This window comes from Bombyx mori, chromosome 13 (genome assembly GCF_030269925.1).
Source record: "Bombyx mori chromosome 13, ASM3026992v2".
Classification (NCBI taxonomy): Eukaryota; Metazoa; Arthropoda; class Insecta; order Lepidoptera; family Bombycidae; genus Bombyx; species Bombyx mori.
Genome location: NC_085119.1, coordinates 6,983,070 through 6,997,866, shown reverse-complemented (window position 1 = coordinate 6,997,866; position 14,797 = coordinate 6,983,070). Strand labels below are relative to the sequence as shown.

Here is a 14,797-nt window from a genome sequence, read left to right as displayed (position 1 = left end):
ACGATCAAAACTTGTGTATGAAGTGGAGAACTCTTTGGGGCCAGTCTCCGACCGGGGTGGATTGAACTTGGTTCAATTAAATTAAATAAATAACTAAAGATCGAAACCGAATAGTGTAGAAATAAATAATTTCTGGATATAACATAACGGTCTTTGGAACTCAGTCGAATCAAAACAACTGTTGTTTTTATTCGCGATATTTAGTCACTTGTTCACAAGTTCAATTCACCCCATTCGGAGACTCGCCCCAGAGAGTTCTCCACTTCAGACACAAGTTTTGATCGTCTCTCTTGCACCACGCTCCGAGAGAGACTCTGATGGCCGATATATCGCTCATCCCCCGTGCTATCATCTGCATAGCAATGCATGCCATCAATAGACAGCATGTCATTGATATACAGGATGAAAAGCGTGGGAGAGAGCACCGAACCTTGTGGAACGCCAGCGTTAATGGTCATGGTATCAGAGCAGTCACCGTCTACAACGACCGTGATGCTCCGCCCATCCAAAAAGCTAGCGATCCACTTGCAGAGACCCTCGGGGATTCCGTAAGATGGTAACTTCGATAGAAGTGCCCTATGCCAGACCCTGTCGAAGGCCTTCGCGATATCAAGGCTCACAGCAAGAGCCTCGCCCTTGCTCTCCAAGGCTTCAGCCCACCTGTGAGTAAGGTATACAAGAAGATCGCCAGCTGAGCGACCGTGACGGAAACCGTACTGTCGGTCACTGATTAGCTGGCGATCTTCAAGATACTTCAGGAGTTGTGTATTTATAATTCGCTCCATCACCTTGGAAAGCAAGGAAGTTATCGCGATAGGCCTGTAGCTCGATGGGTCCGACCGGTCACCCTTCTTGGGGATAGGGTGGACGTGGGCGGTCTTCCATGAAGACGGAACCCTGTTAGTGCAATAAGAGAGGCGATACAAACGCGTTAGCGCAGGTGTCAGCTCAGGGGCGCACGTTTTCAAAACCACTGCGGGGATGCCGTCTGGCCCACTCGACTTATGGACGTCCAGGAGTCGGAGCTCCCGCCTGACTGCACACTGTGTGAAGCAGATATCCGGCAGGGAGCTATCACACCGGGGGATGTTCGGTGGTGTGGCACCCCCATCGTCCACAGTCGAGTTCGAGGCGAAGAGTTTGACCAGAAGGTCAGCCTTCTCTTTCGCGCTGTGGGCCAGATTGTCATCGGACTTGCGCAGTGGTGGGAGACTAGACCTGCAGAAGTTTCCTTCTGCAGCTTTGGCGAGCGACCAAAAAGCACGGCTCCCGGAGGGATAGCTCTTCAATCGCTCGCCAACTCTAGCGACGTGCTCCGAATTCGCCTTGGCAATTACCTTCTTGTAGGACCTGGAAGCGGCGTTATATTTCCGCCTTTCCCCTGAGATGTTAGGATCCCGACGTCTCCTGGCATTATCCCATGCCACGTATGCGGACCGCTTGAGGTGTGCAGCATCCCTGCTGGCATTGTTATACCAGGGTCTGCTGCGACCCCCAACGGGCACTTCAGAGGAGGGAATAAACAATTCCATCCCCTGGAGCACCACGTCTTTAAGACGGTCCGCACAGACGTCAGGATCAGCAGAGGAAAAGCAGAACCGCCCCCATGGGTAGGATGCGTAAAATTCACGCAATCCATCCCAATCTGCTGACACATACCGCCAAACTCTTCGATACCCGGTCGTCGTTCGACGATCAGGACGAGAGAGTGGTACGGCAGCACGAATAAGGCAGTGATCAGACGATCCAAGCGGAGCGTCGACCACCACACTGTATCCGGCCGGATCTGTGGTCAGCAGAAGGTCCAACAAAGAAGGCTCATGCCCCTCGATATCTGGGACACGGGTGGGCTGTGTCACCAGCTGGGAGAAGCCGTAGGCCAAGGCGAAATCGTAAGCAGTCCGACCCGGGAGGTCAGTGGACCCCAACCACTCTTGGTGGTGAGCGTTAAAGTCTCCAAGAACCACCACCTCCGCAGATGGGTACTGCTCAAGCACGCGGTTAGTCCCCTCTTGCACATGCTCAAACAGAGCTGAACCTGCATCACTGCTGTGGGACCTGTACAGGCACGCGTAGATTCGGCTACGGCCCCCGTGGTCTACGCGCAGCCACAAGAGGGACAGGTCCCGTTGTTCGAGGCCCCGAAGATGGCGACAACAGACATCAGCCCGGACGAATACGCACACCCCGGCTTTACGCAGGAAGTTGTGCTCCAATACGTAGCCGGGGTATTCAAGGTATGAGGTATCATCCGGAGCAGATATCTGCGTCTCCGTTAAAAAAAGCAGGGCAGGCTGCGCCGTCTCAATGTGGTGGTGTACGGCGTCAAGGTTGCTATGTAGGCCTCTGACATTGCTGAAATCCACATTAAATGTGGAATGGGGGACCGCCTGTGAAACCCTTTTCTTTTTTTTTTGTCGTCTTCATGATTGTTTAGTTTTCGGAGAGTAGGATTAGGAGAGGTAGGATGTTGGAGGTGAGATCGAGGCAACACCTGAATGAAGCGCGGAACATAGTACGTGCTCGACCACGGATTGCGTGAGAGACCGACGCAGGGCATGGAAGGGCCCCCAGTCCAATCTGCGTGCGATCGCCGGGATCCACTCCGGTCTCCGACTCCGGCACGACGACCGCACGACAGGATTTTACACCGGTTGGCGGGACAGCTTCCCGGGGCGGAGTTTAGTAGAGACACCCGGGTTCAGGTCCCCTACTGACCGGCGGGCGGCAGCGGGTACCGTTTCACTGGGTCTCCCTATACCCCCGTCAAACAATTACGCCCCGTGAGTTCGCACGCACGTCTGCTCCGCAAGTTCCAGGCGTCACCAAGACTCAACCCCAACAAGGAAGGGGAAAGGGAAGGGATAGAACTGGCTCTCCAACCCACACGCCGGAACACAGCTAGGCTATTTGGCGGCGGACTCTAGTTGGAGGGTGGTCGCCAGCCAGTCGGACTAGGTCCTACCACCGGTTATGTTTTCGGCTCCCGTTTAGCACCACCCAGGGGTCACTTGTAGGGAATCGCGGGTTAAACCTACGGAAGCGGGAAGCACCAACCCCCAAAACTGTGTACCAATTAATTGCTCCTTCAGGATTTATATTTGTTTTTTTTTTTCACGATTAAAACCGCGTAGAAAGTTTAGGCATTATAGTTGACGCATGCGCAGTACACATATTTTGCATACATTTATTCAACTAATAAAAATAGTAAATTAAACAAAAAACGAGTAATTTCGAAAGAGAACAAACGTGTTTTATATAAGAACAATCGAAAATGAATATTTACGAGTCATTAAGGATGAAAAAATATTAAAAATTGCATTAGAGGGGCTAACTTGTAGGTATATTTTTAAATATTTTTTTTAAATAAATAACTGCAGAACAAACAATTATTAACAGTGAACAATCATGAACAAATGATGAACAAACGAATTAATAGAAAATAAGTATAAAATAGGAAAAAAAAATTTTTTTGAGGGGCTAGCTTCATTCACCTTACCTATAGTCGGATTTTTAGACACAAAGACACAAGTTTGCGCGTTCACTGCGAAGAAGGACCCCTTTGTCATGGCGCCGCAATTCCAAGGAGTATCCCTGCAACCTTCCGAGAGTATCGGGATACTTGGGGTCGACGTTTCGAGCGATGTCCAGTTTCGGAGTCATTTGGAAGGCAAAGCCAAGTTGGCGTCCAAAATGCTGGGAGTCCTCAACAGAGCGAAGCGGTACTTCACGCCTGGACAAAGACTTTTGCTTTATAAAGCACAAGTCCGGCCTCGCATGGAGTACTGCTCCCATCTCTGGGCCGGGGCTCCCAAATACCAGCTTCTTCCATTTGACTCCATACAGAGGAGGGCCGTTCGGATTGTCGATAATCCCATTCTCTCGGATCGTTTGGAGCCTCTGGGTCTGCGGAGGGACTTCGGTTCCCTCTGTATTTTGTACCGTATGTTCCATGGGGAGTGCTCTGAGGAATTGTTCGAGATGATACCAGCATCTCGTTTTTACCATCGCACCGCCCGCCACCGGAGTAGAGTTCATCCATACTACCTGGAGCCACTGCGGTCATCCACAGTGCGTTTCCAGAGATCTTTTTTGCCACGTACCATCCGGCTATGGAATGAGCTCCCCTCCACGGTGTTTCCCGAGCGCTATGACATGTCCTTCTTCAAACGAGGCTTATGGAGAGTATTAAGCGGTAGGCAGCGGCTTGGCTCTGCCCCTGGCATTGCTGAAGTCCATGGGCGACGGTAACCACTTACCATCAGGTGGGCCGTATGCCCGTCTGCCTACAAAGGCAATAAAAAAAAAAAATAAAAAAAAAAAAAAAAAATTAAATAATGTGCATTGGCGTTAAGTTAGACCAAATACATTTTTTCCATCCTCCTACTTATCGTTATGAAGGTATAAAAAAGATAGGGAGTTCACATAGGTAATATAAACAAATAAGTAAATATGTTCATTATTTATCTTTCAAGAGATAATATAGGTATACATTATAATAACTTTTTTACACAGTCGAAATTATATTCCTAACATTAGTAAAATAACATTTTAATACGATAGGTAAGAGGATGGAAAAAATGTATTTGGTCTAACTTAACGCCAATGCACATTATTTCATTTATTTATTTTTTTATTTTTTTAATTAAACTGTATACCAATTAATTGCTCCTTCAGGATTTATGATTGTTTTTTTTTTCACGATTAAAACCGCGTAGAAAGTTTAGTCATTATAGTTGATGCATGCGCAGTACACATATTTTGCATACATTTATTCAACTAATAAAAATAGTAAATTAAACAAAAAACGAGTAATTTCGAAAGAGAACAAACGTGTTTTATATAAGAACAATCGAAAATGAATATTTACGAGTCATTAAGGATGAAAAAATATTAAAAATTGCATTAGAGGGGCTAACTTGTAGGTATATTTTTAAATATTTTTTTAAAATAAATAACTGCAGAACAAACAATTATTAACAGTGAACAATCATGAACAAATGATGAACAAACGAATTAATAGAAAATAAGTATAAAATAGGAAAAAAAAATTTTTTTGAGGGGCTAACTTCATTCACCTGTGCAACTCCCATACAAAGGAAAATAACATACAACTAGCGTCATCTTACTCCTGTGGCGACGTCATTTTTGTAACTTTTAGGCATTAATGATCTAATAAACTCACTAGATGGCAGATATGAGTTCTGACTCAATAAAAAATGTAGCGTACTTTGAAGCAGTGCTTCCACTTTTAGGGAATTCTCCCTTTTTTAGGGAAAAATAGCTGATATTTTGGATGATAAAGACAATTTAAAAAATACCAGGATTTAGGATATTTCGGGGTAAAAAGCAAAGCCTATACTAGTAACTGTTGTGAATTTTAAAATAAACGATAATTAAAGTAAAACAATGAACATTTTATTTTATGGAGAGAGAATGACATTAAGTCGAGTTGACAAGTAAAAGAATAAAACAGAGTTGTGTATAAAAACTATAAAGGTTTGATTCAACAGTAACCCTCTAGTAAAGTAAATCATAGATTAAGCCACTGCTTTTTCTTAGGGATTCCCCAGAATCCCAATAAGTATAATCCGCCAAATTTTTATTTACCTATTTTCGTTGATGTCACCAGAACTTACTTGTATTGTAATATACAGGTACTTCATGTACCATGAAAGATTATCATGGTAATTTCATTTACGAAAACCTTGTAATTGTCATTTCACTTTTGCTAGCAGTTCCTTCTTCAAAGACTGAGGTGGAAAGATTATTCAGTGTTCTCAAATTTAAAAACTGACAAAAGAAACAGGCTTTCTAATGAAACCCTGAACGGCTTGCTTCATAGAAAGTTCCCAACTTTGCCAGCAAACAATTGCTTAATTTTAGAACCGAACAGTGTTAGGTTGTGCAGCAAAAGAATATAAAAGCAATGCGTCGACTTCCTTGAAAATTCTAATCCTATAGATCTATGATCTTCTGGGGGCGTTTATATTATATATACCTACATTAAATAATATGCTGTGGTTTATTTTCTGTATTTTATTTACGCTTTCTATATAAAGGATTTATGAAAGTTGTCTAGGAAATTTTAGGGTAAATTCAAAAGAAACTAGGGTAAAATGTGTTAAAAAAAACGTAAGTGGAAACACTGCTTTGAAGTTTTCAAAATTCCAGGGCCGTAAAACAATCTCAAAAAAAAAAAAAAAGTTTTCAAAATGTCGTAACGATTTAATTTTTTAAATCGTTTTTTTTTGGTCTTGGTGTGAGTTATTTTACGTTGTAGTTATTAATTTAGAGCAACTTTTAGCTTTATGAGAATATTAGACGATTAGACATTGAGAAACTCTGTTTTGAATTCTCTTTAGACATAACTTGGCTCCAATACTTTTTTCTTCGTTAGCGTTTCGTAAGCCTGTGTAACTATTTTCATTTCTTACAGAATGTTTATTATTAAAAATCAGCATGCCTCGAAGATCGAAAATGAAATGCTATTTCGGATGCCTTGATAACGGTGAGTTTACACTATTTTCCCGGTATATTATTTGCTAACAGAATTATTATTCATAATATAATTAAATGAAATAGCACCAACTAATGGTCCTTCCTATTTCTGCTGCCTAGCTATCATATATGTTAAGTTTTGATCAAAACAGTCGGTATTAAGTCTCGTACTATCACACACACACCTCAGATAATAAAATTGTCTCGAGTGGGTGGAAGTATTTATGTTTTGCAACTCAGCGTATTATATGCTTATTGTCAAGTGGGCCCGAACTAGTTTTTTGGAATGATCAATCAGTCATGCTTTCCTGTTTAAATAAAATACAGCACAATTGATCTCACATCCAAAGTTAGATGATGGCATTCACGTTTTGTTTCCTGGTGTTTGATAACTAAGTTACACCAAGTGGCCTGTGACCACGTTCATCCTTCTACCCAATATAAAATAATGTTTTTATTTTTGTAGACAAAGGTTTGATAATGACAAAATTTTATGGAAAAATTATAAGGAGCACTAAAATGTCTGAAACATGAAAAGATTGATGCACTATATTTGAACCAGAACGTGTTATGTAATATATTAATTCGTAAGTAAGATTACATTAACACTAAATTTTTCATGGTCGTATTTTTTCAATATTTGTTACATACTTAAGATACTTTGTTTCTCCGTTTCAGAAGAGAAACTGATTCAGCAAGGAATGTGAACTCTCAAGGGATCTTAATTTTTTTTAAATATGTTTATAATTGATAAATTAATAATTGAAATAGTTCATAAGAACTAAATTGATGCCAATTTTGTTTTAAAATAGGTTGTTTAGTTCTTATAGTTATAGTATTACGTTTGAATAGTTGTAATTAGTAAGTTAGTAATATATGAAAATACTGATATAAATTTTTGTAAATAACCTTTTGTAAATTCTACGAGAAGATGATTTTAATTAATGATCAAAAGTCAACGGTCTTTAAAAGCATTATTTGCAATTATTTAGATTAACTGTGGAATATATTTGCTAAGTTGTGTTTTCTGTATGAGCAGATATAAATGAAAATGCCCAAACATGATTATGTTTCTTACATTTTCATTATGTGAAATGAATATGCTTGTGACTGAGTATATTAATAATTTATTAAAACTTAAGTGATAGACAGCAACCCCTATGGCACTGCTGAAGTTTATAAGCACTGGTGACCACTTATCATGGGCCGGGTTGCGTGCTCGTCTGCTGTTGAGTGCAATAAAAATTTTCGAAACCCTTTCTATTATTTAGATGTAATATTAGTGTACATTTAATTTGGATTAAAAAATAAATTTACATTTTATGTTTGCATGTGTATGTTTATAATTCATTTGCATGTAACGAACACCAGTTTCTTTTGTAACAAAATGTAAACTAATGGTTTGTAATGAATGTAATTAACTTTAAGATGATTTTCTTTCAATCTGCTGTTTGTTTCATCTAGTATTACCAAAGCTAAAGCATCAGAAACGTCAGAATAGAAATAATTTAGATAGGGAATAAAAGTATAACTAATGTAATCATGTCTAAGATTACTATAAGCGTCATTAAGTACAAATTAAGTACAATTAAGTATCAATATTTAAGAGTACTTTAAATCATCATTACATTTTTTAAACATTTTTTGTTTTTCAAATCATGTAATAAAACGTTTGTCAGAACAAAATGTCACATGTTATGAACATGATTGTGGGTTAATCGTTTCTTAAATTTCTAAATGTTTATAAGAATGCTAAGAATAATTTAGTATTCACTTTAGTGTGTGTATTATCTCTACAATGCTAGTATAAATGACAATTATTGTATGACGAAGCATAGGTAGTGTTTATAGATGTAATATTTTCATACAAGGTCATGATCTGTCACGATCAACTTTAAGCAAGAACTGCTATAGTTAAGAAACAAATTTATTAAATTTAATTCAAATTGTCTACTATGTTTGTAATGGAAAGCTGACATGTTTATATTTCGCATAAATGACTTAAGTGACATTGAATGATTTGATTATCTAGACTTAATTACTTTTAGATAACTTTCGATTTAATGTGTACGCTAGTAGGATTATTCTAGAGGAGTTATTGTTATTCGAAATTTTATACAATTGTACGTTCATACAATCTTTTAACAGAAAATTGTTTGTAATATAGGGAAATTAAATAGCTTACAGAGAATTACAGCTTTTTATTTTAAAAAACTGTTTTCTCTCGGTATGAAAAGGTCTTATCGATTAGAATGCTGTACACAATCAAACGTTCTTTAATATTTCATAAGTACTACCGGGAATTTCAGCGATTCTAAACGATAAGATTTTTTCATAAAGAGAGTTAATTATAAAAAATATTAAAATTACTAAAAAAGCCACCTGGCGGGGGGTAGGGAGACTAATAATCGACAGCAGCGACGCCTGCTGTCCCGGGCTCTAACTAAAGCAAAAATAAAAATGAGAGTTGCGCATCTATCTCAAATATATTAAGTGTATAATCTATGTTTAATCCATGTTCTAATTATTCTATGAAGTTGTCACTTGTCATTCTGTCAAAAAAGGAGGAAGGGGATTTTTATTAAAAAATGATCATTTGTATTTATTTGATTTGATTTCGAAACCATTTTACTCAAACGATTATCGTTGTCTAAAATTGATAAAAACAATATGAATTTAATAAAAATGTTGCATACTCGAACCCTTAACCTTGTAAGTACTTTTAACTTACGCTACTAAATAATTAATGGAACTGAAATCTTAGACATGTAGAAATGTGATTTTGTTTTTAGAAATCACTCATGATATGAATTATACGATAATAAAACTATTTCAGTCTTATAATGCACTCAAAAATGTCCAGAAAGTGGCTTTTTCAAGTAATACCACCAACAACATGGATACAACCTACATGGAGATTCCTCTTTATGATGTTGAGAAACAACAACCGCTGGAGAAACGTAAAGCAAGGTAACAAAAGATGGTTAATATAGTGTAAATTTGTTGTTGTGTTGAGTTTTATTGCTCTAAATCAGCAGATATGACTTTTTTATATGCTGTGGATTGGGAGAAACTCATATCCAGCAGTGGACAACCGTACTCTGATGATGATAGTTTTTTCAATGCAACCTTAACTGTATTCAAACAATAACCATTTAACATCTATCTCATGGGTCTGAAAAAGATAATGTCTACACTTCACTCTTTTGTTTATTGAATTTTTTTATTGAATATGTATTTGTTATTTATAAATAAGTTTCTTCTTGAAAACACACTTTTCTTATTAAAAAGCACTTAACAAAAACGACTGAGGTGGTTTTTTGGGAACTGATATGGATTAATGGCATTTCAATTAATTTCAGTGGGGAAAATTACTTTGAGATATGAGCCACTTGACATACGGACAAGGTTACGGAATGAATTAAGCTTGTATGTCGATGTACCACTGTATATCATGGGTGTTAGGAGACTGCTTCCGAAAACGAAGACAGACGATATTACTATGACATCTTGATGATGAAGCTATTTAGACAAATGTTGTAAATAAGTATTTGTGCGATCGTGCGAGTCTGCCCGCGCCGCGCCCTTGCGTTCGTTGATCCGAGCATCAGCTGTTTGATTTTGTGTTTCATCGCTGGTTTTTTTAGTAATGTATTTTTTTATGAAACTATCGTTTCATTTAGCTGTACTAACATGATGGAGCGTAAACAATGCTAATAAAACGTTTTAAAAATATGTTTTTTTTAAATCAGGATCGATTTTTTTCTGTCCTACATCAAAGGTGTCATTAGTACTATCGTCTGTCTTCGTTTTCGGAAACGGTCTCCTAACACCCAGTATAATTGTACATTATTCCAAACAGAGTCGAAAGTAGTAGCACTCAGGGAAAGATTTAGAAAATAATATAAACATCCATGTTGTTCTATGATAACTTACAAGTGTTTATTGCAATATTATCAAAAGCTATTTAATAATCAGGTGTAGCAATAATTCTTTAATAGCCTAAGTGATTTATGAAACAATCTTGAACAAAAACAAAACATCACTTTTATGTAAATACAAAAAATAAATTACATGAATAATACATAAGTAATATTAGGTATGATGAATAATAATAAAAAAATCATTAAATGAAACTTATATTTCTCATCATATATGAAGTTTTTATTCTGTCACTAACTGCTTCTGAATGGGGGTTATTCTTGAAAACTTCCATGAGCATTGATCTGTGGGTAGCTAAGTTGTTATTTTTCACTATGCTCATAAAGAGATATTAGAGGATTGTCCCTATAACTTTGAAATCATTACATGTAATTTTTTAAAGAATACTGACCTTGTATATATCGCACATACGGTGCTATAAAGTCACCTATGCAATTTTTGTTAACACTGAGCTGAGTATGAGAAAATAAATTTTTTTAATAGTTATCAGTGAGATGAAAGAGATCTTTGCTTTTACTGATGAAGTTTAAAGTAGTAGTTTAAATATTATCATTTTATTTCTATAGCCTAGCAGAACTATATATGAATTGTATAATAAGATGTTGAATTTTTCAACGTTTCTCATGAAAAATTACATAATTTGCATAACTGATGTTATTCCACCGTATGTGCATTATATTGTGTTCTAAGTGATTGTTTCCGCTTAATCTGCATCTATTTAATGAGCATGCCAAGATATTTATCATGCTTTATGTAAGATCTTAACTCAGTAACATTGACAACCAAGAGTCCTCTTATTTAAATGTCAATTAGTAAAAATTACTAATTTTGTCTTTTGTGTGGGTTAATTAGTATGTCACATAGCTTGCATTAATTTTGCATTCATGCAGTCTGCTTTCTTGCATACGCTAATGGTTATATAGGCGAATCTCTGAAATTCGTTTTTCTATTTATTGTTAATTAATTAATTTATTTATTTATTATATAATTATTATTTTTTAAATAATTTATCTATTTATTTTGAAGTCGTCGTGGCCAAAAGGATAAGACGTGCGGTGCATTCGTGTTGAACGATGCATCAGTGTTCGATCTCAGGCGGGGCGATTTTTCTAATGAAATACGTACTCAACAAATGTTCACGATTGACTTACACGGTAAAGGAATAACATCGTGTAATAAAAATCAAACCCGCAAAATTATAATTTGCGTAATTACTGTTGGTAAGACCTCTTGAGGTACCACCGCCCTGTCTATTTCTGCCATGAAGCAGTAATGCGTTTCGGTTTGAATGGTGGGGCAGCCGTTGTAACTATACTGAGACCTTAGAACTTATGGACCGTTTATTTTGAAAGTGGTGTAAGTCCATATTTTTTTGTTTCGAGAAAATTAATGGCAAATCATATTATGAGGTCTGGCATTGCTTCTGTTGTTTTATCAACATTGAATTTGTTTATATAAATTTGTTTTTGGCTAATAAGACTACGATAACACATATTTATGTGCTGTAAATGGACTTACACCACTTTCAAAATTAGACAATTGTAAAAATCGGTTAATTTCAATTTTGAAAAATCAAATATCGCTTAAAATATACTTCATTTTAATATAATTTTGTTTACAAATACGCAAAACAACACATAAAATTTTATTTTAGACGGCAATTAAATTACAAGATACTGATTACAAGAATTTACTTATTCTCTGCATGTGGTAGTGTTTCAAAATATGCATGATGCGTTTTATTTCATATAAAATGAATTTATCCTATTTTGTACATTGCGCTATTACATTATAGTAATCTTGTGGTGTGTACACAAAATTCATTTTTCTCAATGCCATTTCTATGATGCCAAAATTTGCATCGTTCGGAAGGTATGAATGCCCCGAGAGTAAAAATTTGTGGTCAATTATTACAATGCTGTTTTCCGACTGGACAATCTTCACATAACAAAACACTGATCGGCATCCATCTGCTATGCCATCTACCTCTGTCAATTGGACTTACACCACTTTCATAATCGATGATTATGCAATTTCATTTACCGACCGATTTTAAGTTGTACAACCCATGGGATTTTTTTGCGAAATTAAGCACGGACTAGTTATATATAAAGAAAATACATTAAATTAAGCATGAATTACGGGATAGCTCATTTTTCTCAAAAATGGACTTACACCACTTTCAAAATAAACGGTCCTTATATCTCAAGGTGGGTGGCGCATTTACGTCGTAGATGTCTATGGGCTCTAGTAACCACTTAATATCAGGTGGGCCGTGAGCTCGTCCACCTATATAAGAAATAAAACAAAATTAAAAAATCTGTGTATAGCCACCACATGGTGCACCATGCTAGTCCCCATGATTTTTACATGATGTGCATCGCCATTATAAAAAAAACTTTTTAAATGTATGTAGGTATATTGAAAGCCCGAATGGATGGGTGGGGTGATCCATTTTTATCATTTAACATACTTCCTATTTCTCGTCTATGTTCAGTAATATTGGAAATGACACAACTTAAGCTAGGTATAACATGTCTAATTTCTTGTAACGAGTTTATATTATATAATGCTATTTATATAAGGCGGAGGCAAAGGAGAAGATATTGTATTGCTATATTATTAAAAATATGCAAAAAATATAATATCTACAATTATGGATTTTTAATGCTTATGTATCTTATTTAATTCATATATCAATGCACCTTCGATTACTTTTTTATTATTTTATTGCCTCTGTAGGTAGCCGAGCATACCACCCACCTAATGGCGAGTGATTACCGTCGCCCGTGGACAGCAATGCCAGGGGCAGAGCCAAGCCGCTGCCTACCGTTCTCTGCATTACCTTTGGTTGACTAGTAGAGGGCATGAATTCCGCCAATGTATACGAATACATAAAGCGTAATTAATGAATAAAATATTACATTTACCAGTGAATTAGGCGCGCACAACTGATGACGCAATAGTCATGTACTAAAAAAAGTAGTAGATAGTGTGCAAAAACTTTACCTCGTATTTTGTTTTCATATATTATTTCAATGTTATTTTTTATTGTATTAAGTTTAGTTTCACTAACAAGACATGAATGTTATTTAAATATAGTCAAGAACAACATTTGGTGTGGTATGGCACATCTTGTGTTGGCAAGATATAATTGAAAAAAATATCAAACCGAACTATCAATTCCATCTTTTTTGTCCTTTTGATACAGGATATTAGAGAATTGTTATAAAATCTTGTCATCGGTTCTTGATGCATGTGCAAATTGTCAAGTTAGTCAGATATTATGAAGTCGGTGCAAATATCATTCAAAAGATTCAGTTACATACAAACGTACATATAAGCCGCGCCAATACAGAAACGAATCGAAAATGGCGTCTATATACCTGCACAAGGTAAGGTAAGGTCAACAAATAAAAAGAAAGAAAAAGTTGTTTATTGTAAAAAAAATATTAAAAAAAAACAAATGAGAATGTACTTTACTTTACTTTATGCCCTGGCAGAGGGGGAGGTGTCTCATCTGGGATGCAACTTGCGTAGACACTTTTGCTGCCAGTCATCTAAGTCGCACAACTCGAAACTACTCGAAAATGAAAAAATTCGAACTCAACAACAAAGTCAGAACTGATATTTGACGCGCCGTAAGCAACTAAAGACAGCAATAGCTTAGAGTGTGAGCGCATGATCGCCGCCGCCATTTTAGATTCGTTTCTTTATTGGCGCGGCTTATAACAAGCTAATGTTGCAGCAAGGGCTGTGAAACTGCAGTCAAAATCTTTCTTACACTTTGTTGAATCCTCTATGCTTTGCTTCCAGATTGCATTACCAATCGCGAAAAAGAGGAATGTTAGAAAACGATCTTCTACTCAGCACTTTTGCGAAGAAGTATTTGAATGGTTTTAATGAAAAACAGACTATGATGTACGATCGTCTCATAAACTCACCCAGCAACGATTGGGACATATTCTATTGGATAGTTGAAAAGAAGCCAACTCCTAAAGAATTTGACAATGAAATTATGAATCTTCTCAAAAAACATGCTAAAAATGAAGATAAAATTGCACTCCGACAACCCGATCTACATTAAAACGAAAATGCAGTGTTAAAAGAATAAATTTGTTTCGTTGATTAGTTATTATAGCGTTAGTTGCTTGTTGTTCAGTATTTTATTTAATAAAAAAATAAAGGATTGAATATAAATTACATTATCGCTAAAATTATTTTATTTCTTATAATGAAGGTTAATTACATATCTGCTTGAAAACTTGCTAATATTTAGTTATCAGCTCATTGACGTAATTATATAAAAATGTATTTAACGAGTGTTTGAACACGATTTCAAACGCACAGAAGT

General features: G+C 36.7%; 1 protein-coding gene and 1 long non-coding RNA gene across 2 annotated transcripts; both read left to right on the top strand.

The window, feature by feature from the left end:
* Positions 1-5,062: 5,062 nt before the first annotated feature.
* LOC134199963 (uncharacterized) lies at positions 5,063-8,692 on the top strand. Its single transcript, XR_009974665.1, has 4 exons — positions 5,063-6,262; positions 6,440-6,511; positions 6,968-7,088; positions 7,180-8,692. It is a non-coding gene; the product is annotated as an uncharacterized LOC134199963 (long non-coding RNA).
* A 324-nt stretch (positions 8,693-9,016) lies between these two features.
* Positions 9,017-14,660, top strand: LOC101736533 (succinate dehydrogenase assembly factor 2-B, mitochondrial). Its single transcript, XM_004927855.5, has 3 exons — positions 9,017-9,213; positions 9,338-9,471; positions 14,260-14,660. The coding sequence occupies exons 1-3, from the start codon at positions 9,172-9,174 to the stop codon at positions 14,528-14,530; spliced, it is 447 nt and encodes a 148-aa protein (XP_004927912.1). The 5' UTR covers positions 9,017-9,171; the 3' UTR covers positions 14,531-14,660.
* Positions 14,661-14,797: the final 137 nt, after the last annotated feature.